At 38.7% G+C, this 16,762-nt stretch overlaps 1 protein-coding gene across 1 annotated transcript; it reads left to right on the forward strand.

The window, feature by feature from the left end:
• The first annotated feature begins 220 nt into the window (after positions 1 to 220).
• On the forward strand, positions 221 to 15,477 carry st3gal5 (ST3 beta-galactoside alpha-2,3-sialyltransferase 5). Its single transcript, XM_042493814.1, has 8 exons — positions 221 to 330; positions 2,017 to 2,130; positions 5,015 to 5,135; positions 7,684 to 7,893; positions 10,737 to 10,873; positions 11,040 to 11,226; positions 13,082 to 13,240; positions 14,554 to 15,477. Exons 1-8 carry the CDS (start codon positions 323 to 325, stop codon positions 14,809 to 14,811), a joined length of 1,194 nt encoding a protein of 397 aa, XP_042349748.1. The 5' UTR covers positions 221 to 322; the 3' UTR covers positions 14,812 to 15,477.
• Positions 15,478 to 16,762: the final 1,285 nt, after the last annotated feature.

Genomic DNA, 16,762 nt, shown 5'->3' on the forward strand with positions numbered 1-16,762 from the left:
TTTTTTTGGTTTGTATGATTTGTTTTTCTTTTGCGTTTCTCTGTTCGTCATTTAAACTTTGAGTGAACACACTGGTATTATGATCAGCTCAAGGGACATGTGTCAGGTAACGGTTAGGGGCTTTTATTTCGAAAGGACGGAAATGATGGCGAGTGTTCCGGTGTAGGGATGACGGGGGAACCGTCTTCGACACAGCACTCGCTGCTGATTGGCTGGCCGTCTGAGAGGAGGCTGAAAAAGAGACGCTAGGATGAAGCCACGGGACTAACAACTGATCATTTATTCTGTCGAAAGGAAAAGTTATGGCGAAACAGTTGAATCCATGGAAGGGTAAGTAAATGAGGAAAAAAATTATGGAGAAATTGTAGTTTAAAGAAAAGAATTGAGTGCGAAACGGCGTGTGTTGTGGTCACCATAGCTTGACGTTACAGTTTGGTCCTCTGAAGCAAAAAAAGGCTAACGGTTATTCTCCGTGTTACCCTGAATAACGTTTGCACGACCAAGGGGCGCTTAAACTTTACATGAGCTGCATTTTCGCTATTTACTGCAACGTTGGTTGGTACTTCTATTGTTTGCCCGGATTGGGGCGGTGTGGTTTGGGAGTTATCCGAGGTAACAGCTCAGTCGCGGTGCGTGACGCTCTTTCGTACTCATAGGCCATGTTATTAGAAATATAGCACATACATGACGTCTTGCTAATCGACCAAAAGTACAAACGTGACAGAAACACAAGCTTTAATTCAGCACGTGTTAAGCAGCAGTTGAGTCTATACAGTAATGATGTGCTTCGTCCTTATGTCACGCGGTGACGCGAGGGGTCGACTAACATTAATAGTAATTATTCGACAAAACGTATATGAATGGTTAACGTTATTCAGGAGACCATTTTTGTGTCGAAACTAGCTAAAAACATCCATTAACAGCAACTGCTTTGTTGTAATAACTACGTAACTAGCTAACGTTACATACTTTTGAACGCAGAGATGGAGAAGCAGACTCTCAACGTTATTGACGTTAAAAGTAGCGAACCTCATCTTATTGAAACTTTGGCGATCGCAAAGATACTAAAGATTTTTTTATGCTGCTTTTTTTTTTTAGAAGCTACTACATTTTAGGAGAACTTTTTTTCCATCTCTATTCCTGGGAGATGGAGCCACACTTGTTCATTAAAGGTCCACAAGGTCCAAGGTCTATTGATAAAAGTCCAATTTCCATGCACTTATTAAAATACAGCAAGTGTAAGTGCTATAAGAATATTATGAAAGTGTCAAGGTGTTCAGTCCACAGAGAAATGCACACAGTCTGTATTTTTAAATTGTGCCTTTACACCAGCTGTCAGGATTTCTGTGAATTTGTGATGTCACAACTTTACTACTACTACTACTATGTAAACCATTTCAAATGTATCCCTGTTCAAAGGACTCTGGAACTCATGCTTATGACATGGACGGTTGTGTACACAAATTTGTGAATTTGAATGCCCCCTTAGGAGTCCTTAATGACAACATCCATGTGGCAACACCTCTTTTGAATACGTTAAACAAAACACCCTTTGAACACAGCAAAACAATGTTTCTTTTTGTATTTCCTTTGTTTAGAAAGAGGGTGATACAGGTATACTCAGGGAGATAGTAACAATTTTAATAGAGGACTTTTGCTTGTGACAAATTATTTTAATACTGCAACATTTGTTCAACTGATAGATTCAAACACCTTTTACACAGATGTGCATTATGATAATGTGCAAGCATTAGCTATAACAAAAATATATTTTCATGACAATAAATACATATTACAGTGCAGTACAATCCCTAATAAGCCACTTTGTGAACCATGCCATTAAAAATTGCATTGCTGTGAGATCACAGCCACTATTATATCAAACAGCATGCAATCACTGAGCCTCATATATCATGGCGTTAAAAGAAAATTATCCACAGAGGTGCTATAAGTATAGCACGATGCGATGGTTGCTAATGTGGCTTCTAGACTGTCTGTCTATCCCTGTGTTTCCAGGACCAGATCCCTGAGGGCCAGAGGGCATCAGGCTTCATCACAGATACCAGGGGACTTCCTGGATTCCACTGTGAATGAGAACATGAGGCTTCCTAAACGCTTGGCAGCACACAGGTGGTGTTCACATAACACAGCACAAAGACTCCCGCTGTTCTCTGAAACGTGATGGTTAGATAAACGCGGTTGGTAATGTCTGATAAGTAAAAACTACAGTTATTTAAAGCCACAGCCATTTTTTTATGTCTATGTTTTTGTCAATATTTCAGTGACTTTTCTAAAGCAGTTTTAACATTTACGCTTAAGGCGAACACAGATGCTCTAAATCAGCAGTATAAACACAGATGTATGTGATCACAGATGTGATATTGATTGTCATTACACACCAAAAGCTGCCATTTCCCTCTGTGGAAATCACCTCCCTCTGTGGAACCTGTTTTTCATACTGTAAATGAATATCATGTAACAGTTGCCTCTGAAAGCAGACCTTCTGATAGCTCCCAACTGTGCTGACTTTGCCCACACAATGGCAGGAAGAATGAGGCCAGGGAAGCTTTTAGCCATTAGCACAAACTAAAAACGCACAACCCTTGTATCCGCTGTTAAAATGATGCACAATAGTTTGTTTCTGCTCTCTTGTTGATTTATTGATAAGTCGTCCCTGAACTTTATTCAAAATGCAGTCCATTTCTTAAACAGACCCCCTTTTATGTTTGGATGGAGTGTAGTTATAAACAGTGCAAGAAAACGAGGGCAACAGTGCTTTTCCCTTTCACTTCCTGAAAGTTTGTGATTCTCTGTTCCCATTTTGATCTATTTGTTATCTCTTCTCTATGTCACGCTACTGTATGCAGTTGCTTACACTTTAATTAGAAGTTAGGCCTAACCACCGCTGTCTATTCCTAACTTCATTTACTATCCCAAGACCTGAGTCTGGAACCCGAGAAGGTTTTAAGACAGTAAATGTGGCTAGGAAAAGGCAGAAAGGCGAGTGCAGATGAATAAATTATGTGTATGTTAATGGTGGTCATGTGGAAGACTTGCAAAACCATTAAGGGGTTTTAGTATTAGACTGGATAGAGCCAGAGTGCTTTCCACTCAAACAGGGCCACTAAAATTTACTAGCCCAAAGAAATAAAGAGAGCTTTTGCTTTTCTAATGGAGGCAGGACATGGAGGACTTGTTTTACTTTAACAATAAGCTTATTGCTACACACTCATCACACAGTTACTGTGGAAAAAAACCGCTGCAGTCCTACTGGTCTTAGCCAGCATCAACATCTGCTAACGCAAATTGATTTAATATTTGAAGCTGGACTGTTCATTAAGGCCGCTATTGGAATGCATAAACTGATCTTTTTCCTGAATTAATATTGCACGTTGATTTACAATTTTGTGTTATAACATAGTACTGTCTCATCATCGTCAGTCTTAGTCATGGAAAAAAGGTTATTGACAAACTTAGTTATAATTTTTGTTAACAAAATGAACACTGGTTTGGCAACCATGCTTTTTTTGGAAGACTAACAATTTACAGCCTTGAGTGACAGTTTAAAAAGTCTACAGTTGTGCAACAGTGATGAAGTACATTTTTGCACTATTAAATAATATTTAAATATTCAATTTGAGAGGTCTCTGAGAATCACTTATAAAGGATTTTGCAGTACTCTGCTGTACACAAGCTTTACCTTTCCCTTTACCCACCGCTCCACATAGTCGTAAACAAAGAAATCTCTGTAAGCAGAGTACGACCGTGACAGGTTTGTTTGTTCGTCTTTTTGTCACAACAGAACAACCACTGTTCCAAGAAAGAACTTATTAAATTTCAGAGCAGATCTGAATTACAGGGTGGACATAATATTTCAATTTTGTTTACATTGTGAGAAAAAGCATTTGTTCTTGGTGGAAATGAAATTCAGTCTTGACAAAACAGCCTGTAGGAATACGGTGACTCCATATCATAACCCATATAATAGTTTAGGAAGCATATGCAGACACATGTAGTGTTTGCACTTGCAGATCTGTAAATTATAGAAAACTGTTCTATTAGTCTCTGTATTGCTCTCCAAGTGGCCCTCTACTCCTGTTTGTTTTGTGTTTCCAGTGATGAAATCATGACCGATAAGCACCAAAGCATGAGAGCTGATTTGACGAGGTTTGGCTGGGTAAGGGTTAGTGTGTTCAGAAAGCAATTTTATTTTTTTTATTAGGACCTCTGTGATAACCAAAGATTTCCAGAGTAGAAACTGTGTCTTGCACTCACATATTTATGGTCACTGTACTGCTGGAAAATATAACTTAATTCTGTAGTCTCCAGCTTCTGCATTTCTAAAATAATCCCACACTGACAGTTTCCACCATTTGAAGATGTAATGTATCCCTGCAGTACATTGCCAACACAAAGTTCCACCTGTGATTTATCTGTGAACAAGACTTGATCAGTTCATACTATCTGGGCCCATCCTCTGTATGGAATGCATTGTCTAGCATGTCATGTGTTTTACATAACCAAATGCTTGATTCACCAGCTGCTGTTGTGCTGTTTATTCCCAGGCATGTAGTTTCTGGTAGATAAAAGAAGCTAGTTGGCTGAGTATACACGAGGGTGTGTTGGCTAGGAGTGAATTTTGGCTTTTGAGGAGGCCTTTACTGTTTTTGGTGTTGCGAAATTGTGAACAGTTAATGCAAATTCTCAATAAAATCTACACAACCTTACAATTTTGTACAATCAACACAACTATACTGCAAATCTGACATGTCAAAATTATTGAAATCATATTTCATTGTAGAGCTGTATGCAGAGTGTTGATTCACTTCGCCCCTGACCGTTAGTCTTACTATCTATCTGTGTTTATTCTGAGACTACTGCTGCAGGAGTGTGAGCTCCACACAAACAATGACATGCTAACTTTTAGCATCACAATGTTACCCAGCGGTTATTAATGTGTTTATTCCCCTGTGTGTGTGTGTGTGTGTGTGTGTGTGTGTGTGTGTGTCTGTAGGCGTGTGTTGGTGCTGGGTGTGATTACAGTTTTGCTGTGTTTGGCGATGGTCTCTCTTCAACTGACTGAGACAGAGACAAGCAAACCTGTGGAATGGCATGTCAGCGATGCACATAAAAAGGTAAGGACAGTAAGCTAGGACAGTGGCTAGCAGACTTTCATGTTTACTATATGCTGAAAGTTGTCAGTGTCCTACTATAAAATGAAGAAATGAATTCCATCCATCTGTCTGTCTGCATTGATTGTTGTCCTCGATGGATTACCCAATCAATCTAAAATTGCACATGCCTATTGAGAAATACCATAGGTAGAGACCGACAAAGTGCTTTGTCTCATTCACCCACTGCTGGTGCCCATTTTTTATAAAAATACCTCATAGATAACGTTGACTTGCTTCTTCCTCTGTCCGTGAAGTCAGGGGGTGAAAAAATGGAGCCATTGCAATCTACATTGTGGTCAAAGGTGGAATTGCAGCTTGAGTGACAGAAATGAAGCGCTTTTTTCGTTCTTTCACAGCAGTTAAAAACCTATGTTGTTACAAAGCAGGTATTTTTATTACACAGGTTTCTTTGTGTTCATATAAAGTATGACAAATTTAATTTTAAAAAAAGAGAGATAAATTGGTCTTCTGCCGTATGTTGTCACAGTAAAACAGCAATATCATCAATAGTTCAACCTGCTGCAACACTGAAATCACTGCAATCACTCCCTGAAGTGGTCAGTGGTTATAAATAGCCACAGATTGATATTTCGAGGGAAGCCACAGCACACTTCCCTGCACGTACTAAGAATTTCTCAGGCCTGTCTGTGGGACAGAAGACACTGCTTTTTAAAATGCTTTAAGTTTTAACTGCTAAACTGCTTCCCAGTAGTGATATGCAGCTGCGTCACAGTTCTTCCACACGCTGTCAAACAAGCCACCATGTTACCACGGCCTGTTCTCCCTTGCCGAGCACTGTTTACATTTTTTTGTAACCTGCGAACCTGTATTTACACTCTAACCGCCTTGCCTGCTGATGTTATTATGCAGGACACCATGGGTCACAGAAATCAGAATAACATTTACCAGGGAGTCTTTCGACTATTTTCCTTGTTTTTTGGTGCATACATGAAACCCACAATAAACACATTGAGAAGAATAAGACAAGTCTCAATACAAAAATATAGAATAGAAAACTTGCAATAAGTATATGACAACGATTCTTTTAAAAAAAGTACAATGACATTAAAAAAATGTACAATGTAGCTGTTTCAGAAGAAGAGAGAGGTACATGTTTGTGCAGGATGTGCAGAAATATTTATCATTGGATGTGCAAAGTTCACAGAAGAGCAAATTTGTGCAGTGTGCAGAGATAATTATCTCAGATGTGTGTAAATGTATGGGCCTTGTTGATGAGTGGCACTGCAGTCAATAAGAAACTGTTCTTGTGACATGAAGTTTTGGTCCTGATGGACATTCTGTCAGAGGGGAGTGTGTCCAAGAGTTTACGTCTGTGATGCTACAATCTGTCCTGCTCACCTCAGGGTCCTGTGGGTGTACAGGTGCTAGAGGGAAGCCAGATTGCAAGCAATCACCTCCTCAGCAACGTATGATAAGCTGCAGTCTGCGCTTGTCGTTGGCAGTGACAGCAACATACCAGCTGGTGATTGAGGAGATGAGAATGGACTCAATCATGGCAGTGTAGAAATGAAATCATTGTCTTTGGCAGGATAAACTTTTTCAGCTGCCACAGGAAATACATTTGTGCCTTTTTGATGGGGGAGCTAATGTTCAGTTTCTACTTGAGGTCCTTAGTGATAAAGCTGAAGGTGAAGGACTCCAAAAAGTTCTGACAGGGGCGTCAGGGGCGTCGTAGAGGGTGATAGGGGTGCACAGGACTGCGTTCTTGCGGAAATCTACAGTTATCTCCTCTACTTTAGGAGCATTGAGCTGCAAGTTGTTTTTGCTGCACTTGATGGTCAATCTAAAGAGGCTTTAACACCACCTCTAGTTATTTCAATGAGGTGAAGGCGGTAAAGGGGAAGCGGTTTTGAACAAGGCAATTTAGGGTGTGAAGCAATTTTTGCCCGTGTGCACACGCACAGTTTTTGCTTGGCCACATTGAGTTCACCATGTTGAACTTCAGGCGCTTATTGCCTGGGTTTGGCTGATCAAATAGGATAGAAGATATCACAGAGGCAGGTGGAAGACAATGATAATGTTGGTGTCTAAATATCCATAATAGTTCAACACAGCACCGGAAACTAGTGAGGACAACCAGAAGAAAAACTTAGCCTGGGATAACATTTCTACCGAACTTCAGATTTCTGTTGTCTTGCAATAATATAAGGGCAGGCAGCTGTCAGGGCAGTTACCGTGCAGCAGTGTGAAAGCCCCTTTACACCTGTACGCAGACTATTCCCTGCCAGAGATGAGGTGAAGAAGGATGTTGTCATCCGCAAACTTTAGCAACTTTACAGACTGATGATTGGAGGTCCAGCTGACTCCTGACTCCTGACTCGTGACGGTTGATAAATGCCAACCCCAAATGTATTATAATTCTAAAGACAATAGTAGTGAAACAGGTTCTGCAGTGAAACAGGTTGTGGAGACTGGCAGCTGTAATCTGTAATTATGATGACACTGCTTTGAAACTCACAGTGTGCTTTCATAACCTTTTTATTTGCAGCAGGTGCATGAGCACGTGCACAGAGTCCTGGAGAGCCAGTGTCGACCCGGCAGCACCAGGCAGAGCTTGTTAGCTCGACTGCCCGCTTCCAGTCACATGACCCAGCCATTTCTGTGGAAGGACGTGCCGCTCCCTGAAGACCTCTTCCTGTATCCACCGCCATTTGGGTTCAGAGGTCTTCAGAGAAAAGTGGAGAACCTGCTGAAGCAGGTGGATGCAACATCTTTCTCTCTTTCACTCCATTATTTGTGTTTAATCTAGTTTGCATTTGATTATTTACATAATCTAACCATATTTATTTAATGGCAAGTGTTGTAGTCTAAACTATGAGACAAATGAAAATTATAGAACACATCATCCATTAGTGAATCATATTAAGCCTCTACTGAAAGCAGCCTCTGCCACATGTCACATGCAAAAAACAGCAGAGCCGCACACCACAATCGTTGGTACAACACAATGATATAATGGCTGGATTTACATAACAGATGATTTCCCTTTGTGACTTATCAAAACAAACATGACATCTGAATGATATCTCTGATAATATTTCAAACTGATAGGGTGGAATTTAAGTTTATAATAAATCTACAGACCAGGTAATATTTAACCGTAAAATCAAGATATCTTCAATTATGTTCTGTTCAGTCATATTTCAAGTAGCAATACCATAAACTTGTCACAGTTAACGCTTTGAAACCTGAGTGAATTGGTTTGCTTTCTTTAAAAAAAAAACAAAAAAACATGGGAAGAAGCCAATGAGCAACTTAAGAAGAAATGACCCAAACATTTGCAAAACAAGTAAAAAGTCCAGGGAAATTACATTTAAAAAAACAATGAAAAAAGAAGACGTTTTTAAAAGGTTGACATAAAAAGGTGCTTAAAAAATGATTTGAATTCTGGAACATATCTTACTATATCTTAATGATAATTAGAAATGTATATATATTATATATATATTGCAGTATATATCCACAGCTTTTTTTTCAGAATAGCTATCCAAATCTACAAATGTTCTGCAATTTGTGGAACACTTCTTGCCAAGTTGCTCATTATGTTTTTTTGTCATGTTTTTGAAACTAATCAAACCATTTTTCTGAGGTTCCAGAGTTTTAAATGCTAGTGAAAGGCAAATGAATGCAGCACAAGAAAAGTGATGTCAAGCCAGGTGTTAAAGGGTTAAAGACAGTTTGAAATATTGTCAGATGTAGTTTGTATTTATGGTTGTTTTAAGTCATGATGCACTTGTAGACATGACTTGCTGGTTTCCATTGTAGCAGGAACAGACTCAGGTCTTTTCAAACTGTAAACATGCAGTAAATTGCAGCCGCTCCTCTGTGTGGAATAAGATGTAGAATAATAATGAAGTGAAGCTGTAAAGCTAATCAGTCAAGGTCAACCTGTGAGGGAGCCAGGTACCATACCGTGGTCACATGACTGCATCAGTTGGTAGTAAATCATACATTTAGTCTGAGAAGGTGTAGAGAATCAGCCATGTCACTGGTTTTTCTCAGTTAACTAAGATTAGTTACTTAACTATTGAATTTCGGATGGATTTAATATTTCATTTTATTAAATGTTTAAAATCTCATGCTTATAGGGCCAGAAAACTGTACTCTTAAACATGCTATAATCATTGTGGCATTTTATACTGTATATCCAGGGTTATGTTGGTGTCAAGTTTTCTTGAGTCAAGCTCAAGTGGCCACCTGTCTTTAATGGTTCCCCTCACTTGGCCTCCAGAGTATGGTTTAGTGTTAAATAAAAACATGGAAAGGCCTTGTTAACATTGCAAACTTTGTTAAACTGATAATCCCATGTATGATGTGCTTAATCTTCCCTGGTGGTTTAATGAATGATAGAATGATCAGGAATGGGCTGGAAAAAGATCCATAATGAAGCTTAGTGGGTCACAGGCCTTTTCGTTGAAGGAAAGATTGTGGCTTCCTAATGTAAAGATACCGCAGGAAGCCGACACGATAACCAAGGCAGGCACACTTCTCTCTGAATTAATGGACAAACCAACATGGGTTGATATGGAGCAGGAATTCAGTCATCCATTTAAAGGCGTTGGTTATCTCAGATGTTACGTTTTCTAAACAAGAATGATCAAGTCTTCCACAAAAATTATTATCATGCTACACAAAAAAAAATATATATAGTATATATACAAAAAAATCAAACTTTTTTTCACTTTTTGATTCGACCGTCTTCACGTCTTCATTTCAGTCTCAATGTATTGTGTGTGAGTGAGTTGAGATAAACAGCTTGTGCTGCTAGTTCTGCCGTCCGCTGCCTTTAAACGATTGCAGAAGAAGACGGAGCAATGAGATTATGTAACTACCATTATTATAAGAGTAACTCAGCACCCAAACCACTAATGCATGTGGGTATTTAACAGTGTTGATGGATTTGATGGAAGTACATGGTGGAAGTATCTGATTTCTCCATATCGTCTTAAAAAATGTGCATAGTGACTGCCCTCTACTGGTTGAAATTAGGTTATTGCATCTGAATTTTGTTGGTTGACAGTATCTGTTTGGTTTGTCCACTCTGGGCTACTGCAAAAATAACATGGTGGACTCTGTGGAAGAGGACCCACTCCAACAGAGGATATCAGGTCATTAAACACTCATAAAAATATAATTATGAGTATTATATTCCACCTTTAAAAGAGCACCAGTCTAACCTCAAATAATTGAAAACAATGTAGAAAATGTGATGTAAATATTGCATTTGTTTGTTTCATACATTAGGATAAGAAAGGTTAGTCTCCTTATCACTCCATACAGATTTTATGTTTTCATCTGCTGCTAAATTTGGTCATGTCAGTGGACGTTTAGGTCGCATGAATTCTATATGTCATGAAAAAAAGTATGGAGCATAACTGCAGTTTGGTTTAGGTGAGGTAAAAAGTATAAGTAATAATAAAATCATGCTTAATTTCTACATTTAGAGATAAAACAAAACCAATGTGCGTTATTATGTTCCTGTTTGTATAGAACTTCTCGTGCGTAAACCTGACCATTCTGTCTGTGAATTTTCCTTTAAAGCTGCCAGACTCTGACTCCCTGCCCCCTCCAGAAAAGATGTCAGATAAATGTCAGCGCTGTGTGGTCATGGGAAATGGAGGCATACTCAAAGGACTTGAGCTGGGCCTGCTGATCGACCGCTTCGACACCATAATCAGGTTAGAAACACACATGCAGCGATGTGAATGTATTAATCCTATTTTGAGTTTTGGTTTACACACCAGCGCCACATGTTCTGCTAATTATTATCTTTACAGACACTTCTCACTGTGTATAACCAACAAACACTCAAGATCAACAGATCTGTGTGTCGCCCTCCTTCAGGTTAAACAGCGGTCCTCTGGGAGAGTTCAGCGCTGACGTTGGAAATCGAACCAGCATCAGGATGAGTTACCCAGAGGGCACGCCGCTCCACTGGATGGACACAGACTCACACACTCTTTTTGTATCTGTGGTGTATAAAAGTGTAGACATCAGCTGGATCTCTGCTATGATCAACAAACACACTGTGGTGAGTAGTGGTGGTGGTGTGTGTGGATGTGTGTGTGTGTTATACTGATTCGATGAAACATGTCTTTATTAAAAAAATAAAACATGAGAGATCCATATCTGATGCAGAATATTCAAACAGAAGCTCTGAATGACAGAATCATTTTTATTTGTTATTTATAGGAAGAGCAGCACAGTTGAAATGAAAGGAAAAATGCCCTTTTAACCCTTTAAGATCACATCCTCGGACATATTGTGCACCTGTAAAGCAAAATGTGGCGTGTGCTTACATAAGTTTGCACCAACCAGTTTCATCCTTTGATATCACAACATCCTCATCAATTACTCTGCGGCTTGTAGCTGCACAGAGATGAGATTCATTCAGCTGGCTAACAACAGCGTTGTCGTAGTGTCCTCGTCTTTACAATGGACCGTCTCAGTAGCTAATGTTACATGGAGCATTTGATGAACTTGGTCTCTCTCTCTCCTTAACAGATACTACTATCCTGTCAGCGTTATATCGTCAGGGCTTTACTGTTATGATGCGCCAACTTTAAAGCCATCAAATCAAATTCCTCCAACATTATAATGCATCTGCCTATTTAGTTTCTCTCAGCTATAGGTCATGATACTGGAGCTAGATGCTCTTTAAATCTTTAAATCTGGACTTTAATCTGAGTCAATTTAATGCTACTATTGGTATGAAATTTCAGTGTTAAAATTATTGTGACCAAAATTATCACGGTTACTGACGTTATTGTGACATTGTTGAAATGTGTTGGAAAATGTTCAATATGTATGGAAAATTCATTGAGGAAATTTACCCCAATTATCATGATAACCAGTAACCATTACATCCCTAAATGCTGCATTTTGATCAAAATCAAATGTATCTTTTTAATTAGTTTTAAGATTTTCTTATTGGATTTTGTGTATTTTTACATTCAGACTCACTTACGCACTTAACCTCCTAGGGAAATTGAAAACTTGAAAAGCGGTCACATACTAAATAAAGACAGATACTAAATAATGCCAGCATGGTTTCTGACTGTCAGACAACTCCACTGAGATAACACCTTGCAGTTTGTTGCACTGAAAGGTCAGGGATGTCATGCAATGTTTGTTAACTTTTGTTCATGTCAGAAATCAAGAGGCTTTCCTCCATCAAATATCAAGCAAAACTTTGTCAGGGAATCATGGAGAAATTCATCTGACAAAACAACAATAGTATTCTTTAATCCGTAAGGTGAGGTTGACATGTTCATGCATTTCCAGTAGAAAACATAGTCAAAACAACTACAAGGCAAAAAAAAAGTAAATAAAATCATCTTTAAGATAAATGAATTACTGATAAAAAAAAATAATCATGGATTAAGAATACAGATTGTTCTAGCAATCTCAGAAAAATATTAATGTTCACAACACAAATCTGAAATCTAATCTGAATTAGGAAGATGTAAAAAAAAAAAAAGATAAAACGGGGCCATGGAATTTAAAGGAACTATTGAATGTGTTTAAATATGAAATTTGAATAGCAAGCATTCAACATCTGAAAATTGACAGGTACTAGAAAAAAAATCATTTGAATCCTATAAATCTGGTTTAGGTCAGACAGTAACTTCAAAAACACACAAAGATGTTGTTAACCAGGATTCGAACAGACTCACCAGCTCCATTCAGTCTGCCCTAAAGACAGCGCATGTAGTCATGTAATTCTCTGGAGGAACATGACATTACTTCTTCTCTGGATTGGTCTCTTATTGTGTTTTTTTAATCTTATAATCCTTGTGTGATGCAGAGTCAAAAGTCTTGTGAAATGATTGTTTAAAAAGCTGTTGAAGATCAGTGTCGGGACACACCTGTGCTTTGTGTTGCAGCCTCTGTGGGACTGGCTTTTCTACTGGCAGAAGGTTCCAGATCAAATCCCTATTAAGCCGCAGAGTTTCAGACTTCTAAACCCAAATACCATCAGAGAGACTGCATTGGACCTACTGAAATACCCTCCACCCGGACCACACCTGTGGGGAAGTGACCAGGTAATAGACCCTTCCTATTCCAGGGATTAAATCTGTCTGTCTGCTCTTAAAGCCAAGATGAAGTGACGACAGAATCAACACAATACAGACTGTGTAAAATACAGTCATTTGTTTTTAATAGAGGCTTTTTAAAGCCCCCTCCACTTTCATTATACTGACTTGTATCTGTTCAAAGTTTGTCACTAGAGAGATGTTTCCACATTCCTCTCCTGTGTCTACTCTACGCTATTTAAAAGAGGCTGGGACATGGCCAATCAGGTGCTGTTTGGGTATACTATTTTTAGCCTCCCTAGGTGCGCTTGACCTGACAGAACCTTTGGGGACAGTCAAATGAATAGTGGCAGATATACAACAGAGCTTTTGTTTGAAAGCAGTTGTTTGTGTTCTTTTATGTCAGACTTTTCTGTAGAACGTTAGCTAATGAATCATTTGGCAACTGCAGACCAGGTTCACTGCGCACGTGTTGTTCCCCATTAATGTGACGCAGTGCGGTGCCGCGGCTTCTCCACTTTTGAACCTCCTTGACGCCATGCAAGGTTCATTTGGTACTTGACTTATTTACAACGCCGACAAAGTAACCTGAAACCTCCAGCAGAGAGCAGACTTGTTACAGAGCAGAGTCAGCATTCACATATTGAACGTTTTGACAGCAAACATTGTAGAGTGTGCAGTTTACGGATATAAACCGCACCGTGGAGCTTTCCCCTACTATCTACCATAAACCTTATCTAAGCAGACGCAATTGTATGTTTAATACTGTAAAATGTGTCTGGGGGGGGACTTAAAACTTTAACAGTCACCTTTGAAGTTCTTACCTGCATATTATTTAATGAAGGAATGGTATTTGGACAAAGATTTGGCATCCTCATTTGAAATCCATCAAAATGCTGCTCATGTTAGAAAACAAGTCATTATTATCAGTATATACTTGTTTACAGTTGTATATATTCAAGAGTCACAATTAAGACTTTCTTTCCCAAGTTTTTTTTAATTGATTTTGAAAGTATTTTAATTAAAATTGAGTAAAATGTAATTAAAATAAAATGATCACAGGCATCATGAATTCTGTGGCTCTTCACACTATTTTTAAACATTTTAAAGTGTGTCTACAATGTATGTTTTTTTTAAATGCTAAATTTAAAACTGGTTTGTCAAACACTTTACCTCCTCTACCCTCCACTGTGATAAATGATTTCAGAAACTAAGACTCGTACTGATAGTTTTCCTTTGAAACAGGCAAAAAACTAAGAAAAATGATGACAAAAATGTTTTTGTTCATGACAATAATTTGGAGTCTTTGTTTTTTCTTGCAGAATGTGCCCACCATTGGGGTCTCTGCACTGAATTTAGCCAGTCTGCTGTGCGACGAGGTCAGCCTGGCGGGCTTCGGCTACAACCTCTCCCAGCAGGGAGCACCGCTGCACTACTATGACCACCTGCCCATGACCGCCATGCTGAAGCAGACGTCACACAACGTAGACAAAGAGACTGAACTCCTGAGAAGCCTCGTCAGAGAGGGAGCCATCACCGACCTGACGGGGGGGATCCACTGCTCCTTCTGCTCCAGCTGACCCCCAAACTTTTCACTACATATTATATTTGTCACAAAGTGCTTTTTGAAGAACAAAGGGTATGAAAAACAAAAAGAAAGTAACTTACTGCCCACCGGGCTTCACATGTCTGTCAGTATTTAAATGTTAAAGGTCTCCTGTTGCCTTGTAGCAGCTATTTCATTCATGGGACTTTTAAACTAACCAATGAACTGCTTTAAAGTTCCCAAGCTAAAAATTGTTGTACAATGGAAAATGTAGAATTATGTAGAATTAATTTAAATCTGAAGCAATTTTTGCATTTTTGTGATATTGTGTAGATTTGTTGTTAGTTTGTGTTTCACGCTGCTGAAATGCGAGGACGCTAAAGAGCCCATCACCTATGTGAGCTGCGTCTCCCTGAACTTGACATTGATTGGTTTGTATAGACGGACTCTCCCGTCCTCTCGTATGCTCGCTCACCTCCTCTCGAAAAATATTGAAAGAGAGAGTTTTTGACACTGTTTCAAGTCTGTTAGTTAACCCTTTAACACCCAGGTCCACATCAGTTTTCTTGAGCTGCATTCTGTCTTTCACAAGGGTTTAAACCCCAGAAACCTGAGAAGATTGGTTAAATTTATTTTAGAAATACAGAAAAAAACATAGTGAGCAACTTGGCAAGAAATATACTGCAATCTGCAAAAAAAAGATTACAAGGAAATGATCTGGAAATTAGCTGGAAGGATTATTAGATATTGTCAGAAAATGAGGAGAAATGTCTAGAAACTATTTTTATTGTTTTTTGAATAATATATTTAAATTATATTACAGAAGAAAGCACTTCCTTTAGGTAATTTTCTTTTTTGTTTGTTTTCCCTTTTTTGTTTTGCAAATTTTCCAGTTATTTTCTTGTAAGTATTTACTCATTTCTTACCAATTTTTGGGGAGAAGTTGCTTGTCGCCTTCTTCCCATTTTTTGATAGCAATCAAGCCAATATGGTCAGGTTTCAAAGGGTTAACTCCTGTCCTCATGTGTTACAGCCGCCCACAAGGGACAAACTAAAACCAACACTGTACACTAAATACGATGAAAACTTTACTGCTAATTTCTTCCCTGCTGTGTTCGCCACCACCTTGCTGCTCTGAGCGCAGCTACTGTCGCTCTCTCTTGGTGCAGCACACGCACATTACATACTGAGGCATTTCATTACACTTTGTGATGGCCTGTCAGAACCTCCTGTAATCGGTCTGAAAGCCCAAACCATCTGAAAAAGATTTTCACACCAGAAATGAACCAAACAGTGCTTTAGTTTAATCCGGGCCGAGACCGCCTTTATTTAGTGTGACCAAAGTTCTTGTGTTTGGTCAGGACTGTGGTCTCACACCTGTACTTTTGGGTCAGATCAAATTGAAAAGTCTAAAAGTCCAGACAAAATGAGGTAGATGTGAAAGGGCCCTTAATGTGTTAATAAGCGTACCTTTTCTTATTGGAGTACTTGTCCAGGTTCTAAAAACAGTTCTTTTAAAGCATCCCTTGTCAGCAGACTGAGCTGAACCAAACCTTTTCACACACTGGTTATAAAGATATTTTGCCCATATTCCAACAGATTTGCAGAGTTAAATATGTTACAATGCATATTATTTATGTCTGTTAACACTGGAAATGTGATTGATCAGCACCAGTCCAAGTTGACTTCAAATAGCTGAAGCATATGAAAACATATTTCATCAGTTTCATTTTGTTTCTTTCAAAATGTAAAAAAAGATGGAAGTTCTCTGTTACCTATAGAATATTTCAGCATTCATTAGCAGCACATCTACATCATTCCACTGTAATTTAAATTGTATTTGTTTATTTTGTAAGCTCACAAATTGGTCTGGTCTGAAAAAAAAGTGCGATAAATGAAATGTGTAATGAACTGAATGTTTTTTTTATTTAATTCCTGCGTTACTAGTATCATTGCCATTGTTTCTAATGTATTAATTACATTTC

This window comes from Plectropomus leopardus, chromosome 9 (assembly GCF_008729295.1).
Source record: "Plectropomus leopardus isolate mb chromosome 9, YSFRI_Pleo_2.0, whole genome shotgun sequence".
NCBI lineage: Eukaryota > Metazoa > Chordata > Actinopteri > Perciformes > Serranidae > Plectropomus > Plectropomus leopardus.